Genomic DNA, 16,111 nt, shown 5'->3' on the forward strand with positions numbered 1-16,111 from the left:
TAAGAGGTTGGATTTCACATTCCCAAGGATCAAACCCTCTAAAACCGGAACGCAGAAGTTATTTGGTAGGAGCTCATTGTCAGTTCAGCACACCAGCTGTACTCTCTGTGGATTTTTCAGAGCTGATGTGTGGTCAAAGGCTGGGTGTGGCGAGTGCCTGGATCGGAGGAAACCACTTGAGAACTCTACTACTGGGTTCACGCAAACAAAATAACCCACACTAAAGGGTAAGTATGGGTTGAGTGAGGTTTGTTGTTGAACTCTGGGTTGCTATCTACACATGTGTTAGTGTGTTGTCTGAATCCAGCTGCAATAACAAACCAAGAACAACCCACAGTTCACAACTCAACAACAAACCATGGGTTCTCTTCAGAAGTTACACGTGGTTAAAAAAAACATGGTTTATTAGCGGGGCTGCGTTCAGACAACACAACAACTCAAGTTTCAACAATAACTCATGGTTCAACAACCCACACTCAACCTTCAGTGTGGGTTGTGTTGTGTGAACCCAGCCAGTATGTGTTACCTTGAGTTCTATGAAAGGAAAGCAGTGGTATAGTGGAGCCAGGGCTCACAGAAATACAGCACAGGCACTTTTTTATTAGCAAGGATGCTGACATCAGCTGCCACCCCCTCCCGCACAGACTTCCCTGTTCCCTCTGAGTTTAGCTGCAATCCTCACAGTATCTGGGGAAGGGGTGATGAATATCGCCAGCAATGATATATTGTTCCCTCTTGTAATGCAAAGAATTTTGGAGTGGCTTGGTCTTGAATAGGGTGACCATATGAAAAGGAGGACAGCGCTCCTGTATCTTTAACAGTGGTATCGAAAAGGAAATTTCAGCAGGTGTCATTTGTAGATATGGGAACCTGGGGAAATTTCCTCTTCATTACACCAGTTAAAGCTGCAGGTGCCCTGCCCTCTTTTAAATCTGGTCACTCTAGTATAGCTCCTGCAGCTTTAACTGTTGTGATGAAGAGGTTCCCCATATCTACAAATGACACCTGCTGAAATTTCCTTTTCAATACCACTGTTAAAAATACAGGAGCCCTGTCCTCCTTTTCATATGGTCACTCTAGTCTTGAATGAAAAATTAAGGCTTATTAGCTTTACAAAAGGCCTGTTCCCAGTGGAGATGAAAACTGTTAGAACTCATTTCTTGATATGGATCAACACAGCTGCCTGAATTTTTGGACTCTCCTAGGGGCATGGCGATGAGGAGTGTCATGATGACTGCCTGCAATCAAAATTTGCCACTACACCACTGAAGAAAGGTAGAATATAAATGTACCAAATAAGTAAATTGCGTTCCTAAATAGAGGCACACACAGTATATACCTCTTTATTTCCAATTGTTTATTTCCAGGAGTGGGCAACTTGTGGTCCTGCCAATGTTGTTGGGACTGCAACTCCCATCAGCCTTCACTATTGGCTATGCTAGCTAGGGAGCTGCAGTCCAACAACATACGGCGGGCCAAGTTGCCACCCTGGTTTATTTGGATGCCTGTCCCATCCCACCCTATTCCCAGCTTTCAGAAAGGTTATGGCAAAAAACCCACAAACAAACAAAAGCCACACACACACACACACACAAAAGGCTATTTGAATAAAAATAATTCAGACTAGGCAAAACATGTACAAAAACTGAGTTCCCAAATAAAAGCTTAACCTTGCCCACCAAAAAATGGCTGAAGGGGGAAGGGGGAAGGGGAGAGAAGGTCTTGCTATCCAAGAAGAGAATCAGGCTTTGGAGAGGAAGAAGTTCCACAACCATACAGCTGAAAATACCCCCATCAATGTTACAACTTTTAAGATCAATCATTGTCAAGACACAGGGGTGCACGCAATCTCCAAAGCCATGGGTCCAAACCAGTTGAGGCTTTATGGGTTAAACCAGCACCTTGAGATGCACTTAGAGAAGTTATAAGGAGCAGTTATCGTTTGCCACCCAAGATCCTTTCACCTGTTGGTGCAGGAGATTGTCCCTGGGCTTTCTACATGCCACTGAGCTATGTCCCCTCCCTCTTATAATGCTTCACCCACCAACACAGCCTCTGAATGAGGAAAGCAAGGATCTCATGGACTTGTTATTGTCATTTGGGGTGTTGCTCTCTTCTGAGAAAGGAGCTTTCCTTTAAAATTCAAGTTATTATGCTTACTTCTGTTCAAAAATGCAACAACACTACATTACTGGTTAAGAGAGAGAAAGAAAACATACAAGTGCTTTACAACTGTTCTTTACTTTGAAACATGGAAAAGATTCAGCAGGCAAAAGATCTGGATAGAAATGAGTTTTCTCTCACACACAGACACACACACACACACCCATATAGGCTGCCATTGACAGCATTCGGTTGATCTCTTAACCAGGCTTAAAGAGAATGGGAGTAGGTCATGAGATTATAAATTTCCTTCCCACCCGCCCTTCCCATTTCCTCTTGGTCACAAATCCCATGCTTCAACTTAGGTTTACCAGCAGTTAGAGAAGTTAGCTGAGGCTAACGAGAATTCCCCAGTATATTAAACCAAGATAAAGCCGGTTTCTAATAATAATAATAATAATAATAATAATAATAATAATAATAATTTATTTCTTACCCGCCTCTCCGATTGGATCGAGACAGGGAACAACAATAAGCATAAAATACTGATTAAAAACATGGTATATACTGTTTAAAAACATCCTAAAAGCATCCTAAAAACATGCTAAAATATCCTAAAATTCTACTGGATAGGCCTGCCAGAAGAGATCAGTCTTGACAGCCTTCTTGAATCCTAAGAGACTGTCAAGCTGACGAGTCTCCTCCAGCAGGCTATTCCACAGTCTGGGAGCAGCAGAAGAGAAGGTCCTCTGGGTAACAGTGTGGGGCGGATTGTACGGGAGAAGGTGATCCTGCAGGTAGCCTGGACCCAAACCATGTAGGGCTGATAACCAACACTTTATACTTCACCCGGAAACTAATTGGCAGCCAGTGATCCTAGTTAAGACTTGCCCATCTGCACTGTCTCACTTACAACTTGCTGGCCAGAAGCTGGGTATCAAAGAACCACTTCAGGGGCTTTGTGGGCCTGTTCTCTTAGCTCGTTGTTTCCATCATTACTGTAGGACAGTCAAGGAGGATCTACATGTCGCGAGAATAAGGCGTTTGCCACTTACCTCTTCCATCTCAAAGGAGTCCTTCTGCTGCAGCATGAGGTTGACAATGGATGGGTTTGCTATGGAAGCACAGCGCTCTTTATCTGGTGCCGAAGGATGATTTGGGGGGTCTGAATTGCCTTCAAGCCCACAGCTGGTCGATTCTAGCGTATCGCTCTCGAGACCAGAAGAGTTCGTAACAGCAGCTTTTCCGTGGAGTCCCTCTGAATGACCAAGAGGGTCACTATTTTGTTCATCTCCGTGAGGCACCGTGTCGTCTTGCGTTGCCAGCTTAACGTTAGTGCCAGCAGAAAGTTCTGAAGAATTAAGAACCTCCACATTACTGGGATGACTGTTAGGTACTTCCTCTTTTACTGTAGCCAGCAGGGACGCTTTGAAGTGTTTTGGAGTTTTGGGTTCATTTTTAACCTCAACTTCTTCACTCCCGTGTTCAGATTTCCCCTTCTCAGCTGATAAGGATGTTGCACAGCTGCCACCTTCCCCTGTCTGCGGATTCCCACAAAGATTGAGTTTAGATAAGGTCTTCATTAAACGACTCGCCGTGTTGCTTCGCATTAGAGGAGGAGGGCTGGAGGCCTCTTTGCTGGAAGCGGTCGAATTCATGCTCCCAATTTTCTGCAGCGGAGTGCCAGAAACTTGGGAGTACAAGGAAGAGAATGCATTGGCCACAGTAGTAAGCACTTCAATTTGACGAAAGCGACCTGGCAAAAGGACAACAACAAGAAATGACAAAGAGAACAATGTGCGGCATTGTAAGCCTCAACGTCGAAGCGACAAATGACTTGGAATGCGCAAAAGGTAAAAACAAAAATGAGCACGACAGTACTTTAGATCTCTGACCCTCACGCATCCTGGCTAAATCCATGACTCTTGTTTCTGAAATCTCATTGATTAAAACATTCTTGACTTCTAAAGGACAGTGTTTGATGTTCTCTAATTGAGGTGTCAGCCAGTATGCCAAACACTTGTTTCTTTTCAGGGCATGATGTTTAGGATTTTAGAGGGAGTGCGAAGAAACCCAGAACGCTAACCCAGCACATGGGACAAGTCTTAAAAACGCTTCTGCTTTTCAAGTCGCTTGGAGGAAAATAAGTTGTTTGGCATATAACTAGCAACTTGCTTGTTCAAATTTGCAGGGAAAGAAGTGGAGGGGAAGTAGGGCTTTTCCCATAACCTTTGCACACAAAGGTCCCTCTCCCCCGCTTTGCTCTCCTATCGTTCTTTTCAATTCTCTCCCCTGTACCTTCTCCTCCATCCCAAACTCCCCATCCCACTAGCCATGTCCGCTCTTTCTTCTGCCGTTCCTGATAAATTGTCTTCAGGATGGCCCCAAGTGTTCAGATCAGCCTCTTAGGTAGCAGGTTGGGGAAAGCTGGTTTCATCCCTGATCATTAGCCATGCTGGTTGGGGCTGATGGGAGTTGTAGGCCAAAACATCTGAAAGGACCCAAGTTGGGGAACACTGGTCTCGAGCATCCCGTATTTTGTTAGACCAGCCTTCCCCAACCTGCTCCCTAATAGGACTAAAACTCCCAGCATTTCTGTCCATTGGACATGTTGGCTGGGGATGATGAGAGTTGGAGTCCTAAACATCTGGGGGGCAACAAGTTATGGAAGCCTGGTGTAGACAGTCACTGTGATCATGGAAAACTCCAACTGCAGTATGAGGGTGTGGGGAGGGTGTGGGGTGGGAAGGTGGCCAGCTGAAGAGGAGAATGGCTCCCTCTTCCAAGGTAACCAGGCTCAGAAAGTTCAACACTGGAGGAGTTTTACAAGAAATAGAATTAGGTCTCTTAGCCATTCTCTAAGTCCTACTTCAATACCTTTCAGAACTAGAGGTCCGTTTGGCAACACCCTATCCTTTGTGGCCAACTTCCCCAACAATATGTATTTACAGCATTTCTATACTGCCCAAACTAAATCAGGTTTTCCATTTAGCGTTTTTTAACCATGCTCTTAAATTTGGCTTACTCACTTGTCAAGGCAAAATTGGGGTTTTCCACTTCCATGCGTTGCAATTGGGCATTCAGAAAAACCTTGATATCGATCCCCCTGGCAAAGGACGATGAATTAAAAAACCTTGGTGGAATTTTAGAAGCAATGTCTGGTTCATCACGGCCAAATCCAAGATTGTAGAGGACCTCTTCGGGATCTTCCTCATATAGTTCTAGTAGTTCAGAAACACTAAAAACAAAAACAAAAACACTTAAACTCTCCCGTTGGTTAAGCACAAACAAGATCGGCAACCTAGTTCAATGGAAGAACTTGGATTTAGTAAAGGATTTCTTGGGTTGTGTGAGTCTTGCTACCAAATATATACGTGCAATTTCGGAATGCGGAATTTGGTCTGTTTATGACCGAGATGGTGATACGGAGCTTGCTGACTTGGAAGCAACTTCAATCGAAGCAAGACTTAAGCCCTTCAGGCATTGCCCAACGTAATCGCATGAAGGAGGAGAGCAGGACCGGACTTGTTCATCCCACCACAATCACCAGACCAGTCATCTACCATGCCCTGAGAAGGGAAACGTTTCCAGCAGGGCACCTTCTCCACTCATGTAGGCATTTCCTTGCGTGATTCAGAACCCTGATTTCACAGAGTTCTAAACTGCAACGAGCACCAATGTAAAAACAGCAGTTTGGAGGGCGACGGGGCTAGGACAGAGAGGATGGGTCAAGCAATGGCAGTCCAGCTCTACTCCCACCGTGCTGCACACACAATTGCAATCACGTGAAGAGGAACTCATGAACAGGGCTTTACTTTTTAAGCAACGTGTTCCAAAGTTCCTCGAATACCGTTTCAAGAGTCCCTTGCATATAGCTTCACACCGAAGTCTTGTGGGTTTTAAACATTCTGTAGAAGTCAGTCCTATTGAGATCAATGGGATTAACTCCTAGGGAAGTGTGCAGTCGCAAATTCAAATATGCATGTTTAGACAGAAAAAATTCCTACAACTCCCATGCTGGCTGGGACATGCTGGGCACTGTAGGGCTGTTTTTTAAAACTGTCTCTACATGCATAGGGTTGTGCCCTTAAGTGGCTTGTGGATAAGGACCTTCAATTGATTCATATGCCAGAATCTCTGGAATTTGAGTTCCATTTTTTGAAACAGAGCGGCACCCAGCCCCTGGAAAAGCCTCCCCTTTGCGGTTCGGGAGGCAGAAAACATAACATCTTTTAAACGCCTCCTGAAAACATACCTTTTCACACAGGCTTCCCCTAGATTTTAATTTAGCTGGTTTTTAATATTGCCTTTTTTTTAACTTTTGTTTTAAATTTTATACTTGTTGTATTTTATGGTTTTGATTGTGCACCGCCCAGAGAGCCTCGGCTGATGGGAAGTATAAAAACGTAATAAATAAATAAATAAATAAATATACACGTGAAGGGGCAAGCCATATTTGTTGCTCACATTTATGCTGTTCAGGTATGAAGTGGTAGATGTTGGGCCTGATTTTAGCATTAAAGGGGGGGGCACCAGCAAAAGGAGCAAAACCTTCCTCCTGCCCCAGATACGCCTCTCTCAGGCCGTTTCTACACCAGCTTGAAAATCCAGGCTGGTCACGGTTGAGTCCCTGTGCGTCCAAATGACACACAGGGACTCTCAGGTGCAAAGGGGGGTGGGACAAGCACAGGTTTTCCCAGGGATAAATAATCCCTGGGAAAACCCCATTCTTCCTGCGTTCCTGAGATCATCCTGAGACCACGGGACGCGTGGGCACCCGTGCAGGCTTCTTCCCTCATTCTTGCTAGTAGTGGGGATCAGTAGAGGGAAGGAGCTGGACCAGGAGGAATCAGGGCTGGGGGGAGAGAGAGGTCGGGCCATTTTTTTCCTTACTTTTTTTTTCGCGGGAGCACAAGCGCGCTCCAGCTCTTCTTTAAGAAAAAAATGGTGGCTGTGACAGGCACGACACCCAGGATGTCGCCTGGCTGTTTAGACGCAGAGCGACAATCCTGGAAGCAGGTAAGTCTGGGATCGTCTCCCCTGCGTCCCTCTACACCCTTATGGTGTAGAAAGGGCCTCAGTCCGCCTCTGACAACGGGAGGAGGAGGAAGAATGCCTGAAAAGATGGGCCACAGTGAGCCCAGGTGGGGGTTCAACTCCCATGATTCATGAAGTCCTTTTGACATACAAAACAAGACATAGCTAAACAGAGCAGACACATGCACAAGAAACAGGGCTGCCTCCATCACAGTTAACATGGAACTCCAAGAGCTGTAAGTTTGTGAATATACCTCAAACAGCAATGTTATGAAGCTGGGCAAAATGCAGACCCTCAGATCACCATCAAGAATTAACTTGGTGATTTGGGTCAGGGAGGCAAAAAAAAGGGTTGGAGGAATAAGAAATCCCATTGACCTATTCCAAGTCCCAGACCATGGATGCTTTGCTTGTGCTGTTGCACTCACATCCCGCTTGTGAGCAGTTGGTGGGCCACTGTGCGAACAGAATGCTGGGCTACTAGATGGACCTTTGGTCTGATCCAGCAGGGCTCTTCCTTTGCTTACCTTGAAACGGTTGCACTGCTTTTCCCCGAGCCGGTGGAATTCATACTTCTGCCCTTCTGATGAAACTGAAGCCTCTTGTCCTTCGCCAACATGCCATTACTGACAACAAAAATGAATCAAAAGTTCAAAGGACACCAAGTTTTCTTCCTCTTTTAAAGTCGTCCCTACTATATGAGGTTGTGCCATTTCTTTTTTTATTAAGAGCACTTTGTTTTTCATCACTTCAAAGGCGGGCAGGGGCAGGGGAGAGAACAACACAGCCTTTCACTTTAAATGGACAGCTGAAGTATTTTATCTGAAGCATCATGACCCCTTCAAAACCCACCCCTCTCCTGGGTGTCTAGTACCTCCTACTGTCCTTTGCCATGTTCAGGGACCTGCATCAAACTCCTATTTCTTTTAACATGACATTTTTGACCAAACCATGTTGAATCCTTCTCAACATCTCGAAGTATCTAACACACAGAGGGCCCCACTGGGATCTGTAGGCTGCTAGGCCTCATCTCCATGCATTTGATGCTAGAGAGCCCCTTTTACAAGCATAGAACTCCATCTCCCATCATGGGCTGTGGGAGCCCCATGCATCTCTGGGAATCTGGATCGCTGTCAGGGCAATTTTAATTAAGGCCACTGTGTCTTTTTTAAAAAAAACCCAAACATTTCCAATTTCTGATATTTACTTCATTCAGATTGTACACAGTAAGAAAAACGCTCCTCACAGTCTTGTCCCATAAATATATATCCCTGATGACCATCCGTTCAATAAGTTAATGTTTTATATCGAATGGCCTTGCAGTTCTAACCCCATGTCAGGCACTACTCCAAAATCAAAAGTGTGAATATTTACCAGATCTCCATTGGTTCACTGCTTTGATGCAGTTGATTAGCTGAAGGGGAAAAGAGGGGGGGGGGGGAAATACATGTAAGTTGGTGGCACCGGCCTATTTAATCACTAACAGGATGATAGTCATTTGATACAACAAACAACACTACTGCTTTTACTCTGACTAGGCTGCTATGAAAGCATGTCTGGCATATTCAATTCTTTAGGCATTCCCCAAAATGCATGAAGGATAAAAGTGGGGACACAGATGGGGCCTCTCCCTCAACAACTTCATGTATGTCATGCTCCACGGCCTTCATTCCCTGACAATAGTCCATTCCTGTATGGAATCTATTTTGGACTCTTGCCTTTATCCCATCCATTTTGAAAAAACACGCTTGCATGTGAAGCAAGGCCTTGCGGAGCCACTTGAACCTGGGTTCAAGGGCTAGCTTTTGAAAGACATCTCTGCCTGGGGTACAGATATTCTTTCCTTTTTACCCTTCTCCTGTGATGGTGTTCGGTCAAACAGGCTTCCACACACAAAAACTGGCAAAAGCTCAGCTTGACCAATGCAAATAACGGTGCAGGGGAAAAGTGTCTCTGTATGATGGCACTGTCAATGATAACACCTGCGAGTACTTAAAAAGTTAATTTGGTCATAGAGAGTCCAAAATACACCTCAGATTCCGGGACATTTATTAAATATTCCAGACATGATTTGCTTACAACCGAAATGCAGAAAGCAGCCCTGAGGTAAAGCCTTGGCAGAGCTGAACATGAGCCATGAACGTCTCGCCACAGCCTGACGATACGTTCTTCAGCGTCTGCCCCTTAAATGTTTCTGTGAATGCCACTTCAGTCCATATTTATTTTATAAATAACAAATGATTAATTGTGGTCATCAATCAAACAAATCAGACCAACACACAGAGAAAATAATTTTCGATGTCTTTTTTTAGCAAGCAGAGAAGCCTGAAGCTAAAAGTCTGTTGTAAGGAAATCTTTTAATCCAACGTACTCTGATTTAATTAAAACTCATAAAAAGGAAAACTGAACTAGATCTTTTTCCTCCCCCATCATGGAATCTTTCAACAAAAACAATGCTGTTAAGTAGTCTTCTTGCCAAGGACCTGATCCTACCACCTTGGGGGCATAAACTAAACTTGATGTCAATAAGACAGAGCTGACAGACAGAGATAAGCAGATACAGTTGCTAAATATTTTAGGGTAGCATGAAGGTTTGAGAACAGCAGCTTCATTTTCTACTACAAAGATACCCACACCATGAGATGCATAAATCAAACACAAATGAAGCACAAGAAATCCATTAAATTAGTATAAAAGCAACAATAGTGATTACTCATATATATCCCCACGCTTTCTTCTGGGAGCTCAAGGGAGCATGTATTCTGGTCCCAAGAAGTGTCTCAAGCAGGCACTGACAGCATTCATCTCTCTGCAAAGCCCAGCTACTGCATCACGTGACTTCCAAGACCAGGCCTAATACTCATTATTACTACTGACAAAACCATATGTTAACAAAATCCCTCTTTAATAGTAGATCATATAGGAGTGGGGGGGGGGATTTTGGGTTCCTTGCGCAATGCACCACACCTTACTTGTCATCCCACAGGTGTAAACAACAGCAGGTAATTTATTTCAGCAAGTCATGTGGCACCGCTGGTCTACTAAAGCAATGTTTATTACCACAGGGGGCACCATAACTCAGTGGTACAGAGCACATGTTTTGGATGTAGAAGGCCCCAGGCTCAATTCCTGGTATCTCCAGTTTAAGAAGAATGAGAAGTTTTTTTCTTTAAAAAAGGGGGAAAAGAGGGTGGGGAGATGTTGCAATAAAGTTTCGACATTTTAATGCTACATTGAAACATTATGCTGTACCGAACATACACGTCTCACTTTAAGCTCGGAAACTGGCCCATGGGTATGCCAAGTAAGTACATTTTATTGAAAGACCCTTTCTTTTCTTTTCATTGCATAATTTCCCAAGGGTCTCCATCTTCTCCCCTCCTCCCATTTGTCAAACAAAGTAGCCCATATGGTTCCATTAGAATAAAAGCACACTGTTCTGTTTTAACACATTATATGGATTCTGATTTGCGCGGGCGGGGGAGGGGGAAGCAACTATCATGCGTTTAATGTCACACCCACCTTCGGCTCCCAGAGATAAGTCATCTTCAAAACTTCCTCCATTTCTCACCAGCATGCCTAAAAAGACGTCAGCAAGATCAATTTCTAGTGTCATGGCTGCTTTCCAGTAATCTGGATTATCAATTTAAAACCAAAGCCCCAAATACATTTTTTAAAAAACCACCACGTTATCATATTAAAAATGCTCTTTTTTAAATCAGTAGTGAGGTTTGGGAACCAGTCAAGTACTCCACAATGCACAGCAGAAGGCTTCAAACTGACAGATGTTGTTATTCTGAACATAGATAACAAGTCTTATAAAACACAGAAAGGAAAACGAAAGAACACATGGAAAGGACTCTGCTTGCATGCTAAAAGAAAATAGCCATTTCAGATCAACCACATACCTTTGGTACTGCTGCGCCACGTTTAATGTAACGCAAAGATTGCATCTTAAGCCATTCTTAGGGTATCTTACCAGGGAGTTACAAGCCGAAGAAACGGCCTGGAACAAACAACCCGTTTCTTCCCGCTGCACTGAAAGAAGGGAGCTCCAGCAACTACAAGATTTTCTTGTGAGCCTTGTCCCTACCTGCAGATTCTTGTTGTACTTTGAACTTTTGCATTCTGGTTTGCGCAGGTGGTAACTTTTCAGGTGTGGCAAGTTCAGTCAGAGCAAGCCAAGAAAGATTGTACCACAAGGTTGACCTACTTCTCAGTACAGAACTTATCAATTAACTCTCTCGCCGCCCCCCCACCGCCCCCAACTCCAAACACACACAAAGTCTACCCTGTCTTTATCGCTGGGAAAAACTGATTAAGAATTCCTTCACTGTTAAAGCCCTACATTACTCCCTTCCCGCCTTTCCTGTCAGAAATATTGCAAAGGAACAAGGCTATCTCAGCAACTTCCAAACACACTCAACTCAAAACCGCGTTTTTGAATTATTACGTTTGTACTTTCAAAATAGGCAAAGCCAAAACAGAACAGCACTGAAGGCATCAGATCCGTACCTTTTAATGTTGGGTTGTTCTGCTCATCCAGGGAGGCTCCCAGCGGTGTTCTGAAACCACAGAAGAGTTTAAAACATGCATGACTGTCCTTAAAAAGTTGCTTCTTCACGTCCTTCCTTATAGCAGCACTTTGTTCACATCCGCCACCTCCTCTTCCTGAAAGCATGAACACGCACACACACAGGCAAAACAGATTGCAAAGCGAGCTCTGAGAAAACCAAGCTTCCAAAGAGATACGAATTGCGAAAGTGGTACAGCCGTAAACCTAACAGCCTGAACCTAAGCAGGAAGTAAGCTGTATGGGACTATCTTCCCAAGTAAGCATGCGTAAGATTGCACAGACAGCCTGAAGTACACAGCGACGTTAATGTGCTGAATTAAGTCTTTCAAAAGAAAAAGAAAAGCCATGTTTTAGTATCATCATTACTAGCAACTGGCACGTAGAGTGCCTTACAGCAATGTATTGAATTGAAATTCATTTTACATTTTAAAACATTTCACATCCATTTATCTATGCCCAATTCTGTAAGATTGGGCAGAATGAGCACACTTTAGATTACAAAAGGATTTAAATGTACACATTTAACGTGTGTGCATGTCGCATGTTGCAGTTCCTCTACAAGTACAATAAAATCTCTTATACTTTTAGAAACACTCACTTGGATTCTGTCTTTTCCTTGCATTCTTACTTAACCCAATTTAGGGAGCAAACTTAAATCAATTTACTGGAGTCTAAGTTGTTACAAGGTAGCTTCTGTGAGCAGTACTGACTCCATTTTAAAGCGACCCAAAACCCCACCTACAGACTGAGAGCATTCACAGAAAGTCTAGGTCAAGTAACCATTTCCTGATAGACTTCTTCAAATGCATTCCCCAGAGACAAAGGTAGGGGTAAAACGAAGCAGAATATGAATGCTGGATGGCAAGAGTTTTACCTGGTCATACACATGCTAATGTAGTCCTGTTGCTGAACTCCAGGCTGCATCAAGTACAGCCATCATCCCAAATCACCCTCTTTTGTTCCCATAGCAAGTAGATCTTTAGATAAAGTCATACAAAAACCCTCAAGTTTGAGAGAAGAGGCAGGCTAGCTCTCTCTCTCTTTAGAACCAGAAACACAGGGCATACTACAGATGCCAGCTTGCGAGAGCAAGCCGCCATAAGTGAGTGCTTTGCCTGGCTGTATTCTTTTCCTCTTCACCTAAGACCAAGAGTTGCAACTCTCCCCAGTTCTGGTCTACAGGAAAGGGCTGCAGCCCCAGGAAGGGTATACTGCTTTTAAAGATTCCCTCTACTCTTTCCCCTGCTGTCTCTGTGTGCATACTCTTAAGTCTCAAAAAGTCTATTTTTCAGTCTTGAAACTGCTTCTAAGCTTTTACTTGCTCAGCTAATTTCCCCAAAACTAGCTTGTGCCTTTGTATTTGTTTCAACCTCAATAAATGTGCTATTGTGGCGTTATCCCCTTCAGTGCTGTAAGTTTCTTGAGTAAGAATCACCTTACTTAGCCACAGACGCTCTATTGCCAATGTCAAAAGATTCCTTATAAGCGGGTGTAAGTCTTATTAGAACGTGTGCAAGTTTGTACACGGGTCTAATGAGAGCACATCACATAACAATGTCCATTGGTGAGATTTGCTTCTGAGTAAACATGCATAGGATTGTACTATCCAACCATAAGTACCTCTCATAGCATTGCCAGCCTCTATCCACAGATTATGTCTGGAATTTTTAAGAAACTCCAAAACAGTAAGACAGGATGCAGCTGGCAATCTGTAGCCCTCCAGATGTTCTGGTCTACAACTGCCATGATCCCTCAGTACGATACTGGCTAGGCCTGATGGGAGTTGTAGGCCAAAAGAACCAGAACACAACAAGTCACCCAACTGCACTAGATCTTGCACTCTGCTGTTCCACCAGCCCTCCCTCTCTAAGGGCACAATCCTATGCGTGTTTAGACCCGGGAAAAAGTCCTACAACTCCCAGCATTTCCCAGCCAATGCTGGAAGATGTAGGATTTTTTTTTCCTGCCTAAGCATGCATAGGATTGCGCTCCAAGAGACTCAGCTGTCGAACCGGAAGTCCCCAGTCCAAATCTTGCTCAGCCATTTATTCACTATGTAGCCTTAGGCAAGCCAATCATAACCCACTTTACAGGGATGCTGCAATTGCTACAGGATTGTGTGGAACACTTTGAACCCTTGAAAGAACCGTATGAAACCAAATGGAATAAGTAAAAAAGAAAAAGAAAAAACTTCAAGAATCTCATGAACTTAGGACCAAAAGCAACAAAAACACCAGTGAAAAAGGATTTGCTCCCATGAGTCTCCAGTTCCCCCAATTAAATAAGGTCAAACCAGTGCCCAACTGGGACAGACCCTCTTGATAACCTAGTTCTCTAGGGAAAGGAGACGAATCACACACTTTGAAAACTACATTTAAACATGTACAGTAGAAAGTAACCCTCTTTAAAAAGGGACAGACTGAGACACCCACTTTTTAGAAAGCCAAGATGCCTCCAAATTGCCAACCTTTTGCTCGAATCTCACTGGGAAATCTGTGTTTGGAAGCATATATTAATAAATCTGTTGCATATAAAAATTGTAATGGTCACTGTGAACCAAAGGGGACACACACACACACACACACAGGCATATACTGTGGCATGTCGACGTTTGTGCCATAGAGTATATGGTGGGCCGGGGGTGGGGGGGAAGTAGATACAATATCTGCATCCCAACTCACTGCTTTGGAGCTTTTAAAGGGTCAGGCATAACTTCCAGGTTGACAGCTGACAACGCTAGTCCATGAATAGGGTTGCCAACTGATCACATAGCCTGGCTTGTTCTTGTCCCTTTAACTGCATCTAGGTGTACAGATGTTACCTCGGTCCTTTGAAAGGCTTCACCTGCTGAAATGCAAAGCAAGGCTTTTCACAACACAAGGGTAAACAGCTTCACCTACTAATATTTGCACACCAAGCTACTGTTAAAGGCTTAGCTATAGTGGCCCATGGAAAAGTTGGGAACTCTGTCCTTCAAGGACAAAGAAATGTATTGTTCATGATGGTTGCACAGTACACACCAAAGCCTTTAGGGCAGAACAGGCCATAATCAAAATAAAATACTTAGGTCTCAACAATTTGCCACTGTAAGGATCTTTCCTTAGCTATTAATTTGGGTAACAAAATCATGTAGCCCCATCTGGAAGCACTACAGGAAGTATGATTTAGTGTAACTCCCATCATTCCTGACTATAGGCCATGCTAGCTGAGGCTGGTGGGAGTCGTACGCCAAAACATCTTGGAGACCAGAAGTTGGCCACCCCTGCTTTGAGAAGAGACTGGCCAGAAATCGTCAGCAACAGGTGCTTCGAACACCCCTTCTGAATGTGGATAGCCAATAAAAAGTGACAAGGCAGCTCAACTAGGACAGCTTTCCCCAACCTGGTGCCCTTCAGATGTTTCAGACTTCAGCTCCCATCAGCCCCAGGCAGCATGGCCAATGGGCAGGAGGAATGTTGGGAGTTATAGTCCAAAACACCTGGAGGGCACTAGATTGGGGACTCCTGAACAAGTGGACAAGATGCCAACTGGTCTGAAAACCCATCCCTGATGGCATCTTGGAACATCTTTGTGTTAATGCAGGGACGGTTCAGAGGAGGAGAAAGGTTTTTTTGTTAAACATTTTCAAGCAGTGACCTTTCTAAAGCTCAGGTTTAAAGTACAGCACTGTTTGTTTATACCACAGGCTTTTAATGGCTCTTTTAACATTCCTCTCCTGTGCTTCCTCAGTGGCCACTTCAGAACCTCTTCCAGATCCTTCCTCGGATCTGTTGCCAATGATACACGCGCTGGCTGGTAGCAAAACGGTAAGCGAACAGCAACGCTGGCACTCTTTCTCAAGAGCTAAGCCTTTCACCTCTATAGTCTATTAACAGCTAACAGTAAAACAGCCCTGTCAAAATGCCTCTCTGTTTGCATTTTCTGCATACAGGCAGCACTATAATTTATTCCACTACAATGAAAGTGGAAGGGGGGGGTGAAAGGGAGTGTGTGTGTGTGTGTGTGTGAGAGAGAGAGAGAGAGAGAACAAGAGCTATTTATCTGCACAGAAAGCCCTTGGAGACCCAACTGAAGAACAACTGGAATGTTAGGGGGAAGTTATTTTACAGGAGCAAGGCCTTTGAGTTTCCCAAGCCTGTTTAGGAGTGAATTATACTGCTAAACAGGAAACTTGAACCTGGGAAGGACGCCTTGGTTCTCTTGCATTTAGTTGATATAACGCACTCTACAGAGGTGGTATTGGAATGGAGACCACTGTAAAATCAAAGCACAGCTACAACTGAAAAGCTAAAACGTGGGGGCAGAAAAGAATTTAGTACCACAGCCCTCAAAATACCCTGTGGCACATTTATCTGTAGCACAGGCATCATGTTTTCCAATACTGCGTTGATACAA

At 44.0% G+C, this 16,111-nt stretch overlaps 1 protein-coding gene across 3 annotated transcripts in view; it reads right to left on the reverse strand.

Moving 5' to 3' along the window:
- The window catches only part of ITPRID2 (ITPR interacting domain containing 2), a 74,555-nt gene that overhangs the window by 38,961 nt on the left and 19,483 nt on the right, over positions 1-16,111 (reverse strand). For all 3 annotated transcript variants that reach the window (XM_063116295.1, XM_063116294.1, XM_063116293.1), the window contains exons 4-9: positions 11,656-11,705; positions 10,663-10,719; positions 8,515-8,554; positions 7,668-7,766; positions 5,133-5,341; positions 3,159-3,859 (exon numbers count right to left, since the gene is read on the reverse strand). In XM_063116295.1, the coding sequence (XP_062972365.1) occupies positions 3,159-3,859; positions 5,133-5,341; positions 7,668-7,766; positions 8,515-8,554; positions 10,663-10,719; positions 11,656-11,705 (1,156 nt within the window). The remainder of the gene's footprint in view (positions 1-3,158; positions 3,860-5,132; positions 5,342-7,667; positions 7,767-8,514; positions 8,555-10,662; positions 10,720-11,655; positions 11,706-16,111) is intronic.

The sequence above is a fragment of the Elgaria multicarinata genome, chromosome 2, assembly GCF_023053635.1.
Source record: "Elgaria multicarinata webbii isolate HBS135686 ecotype San Diego chromosome 2, rElgMul1.1.pri, whole genome shotgun sequence".
In the NCBI taxonomy this organism is placed as follows: domain Eukaryota; kingdom Metazoa; phylum Chordata; class Lepidosauria; order Squamata; family Anguidae; genus Elgaria; species Elgaria multicarinata.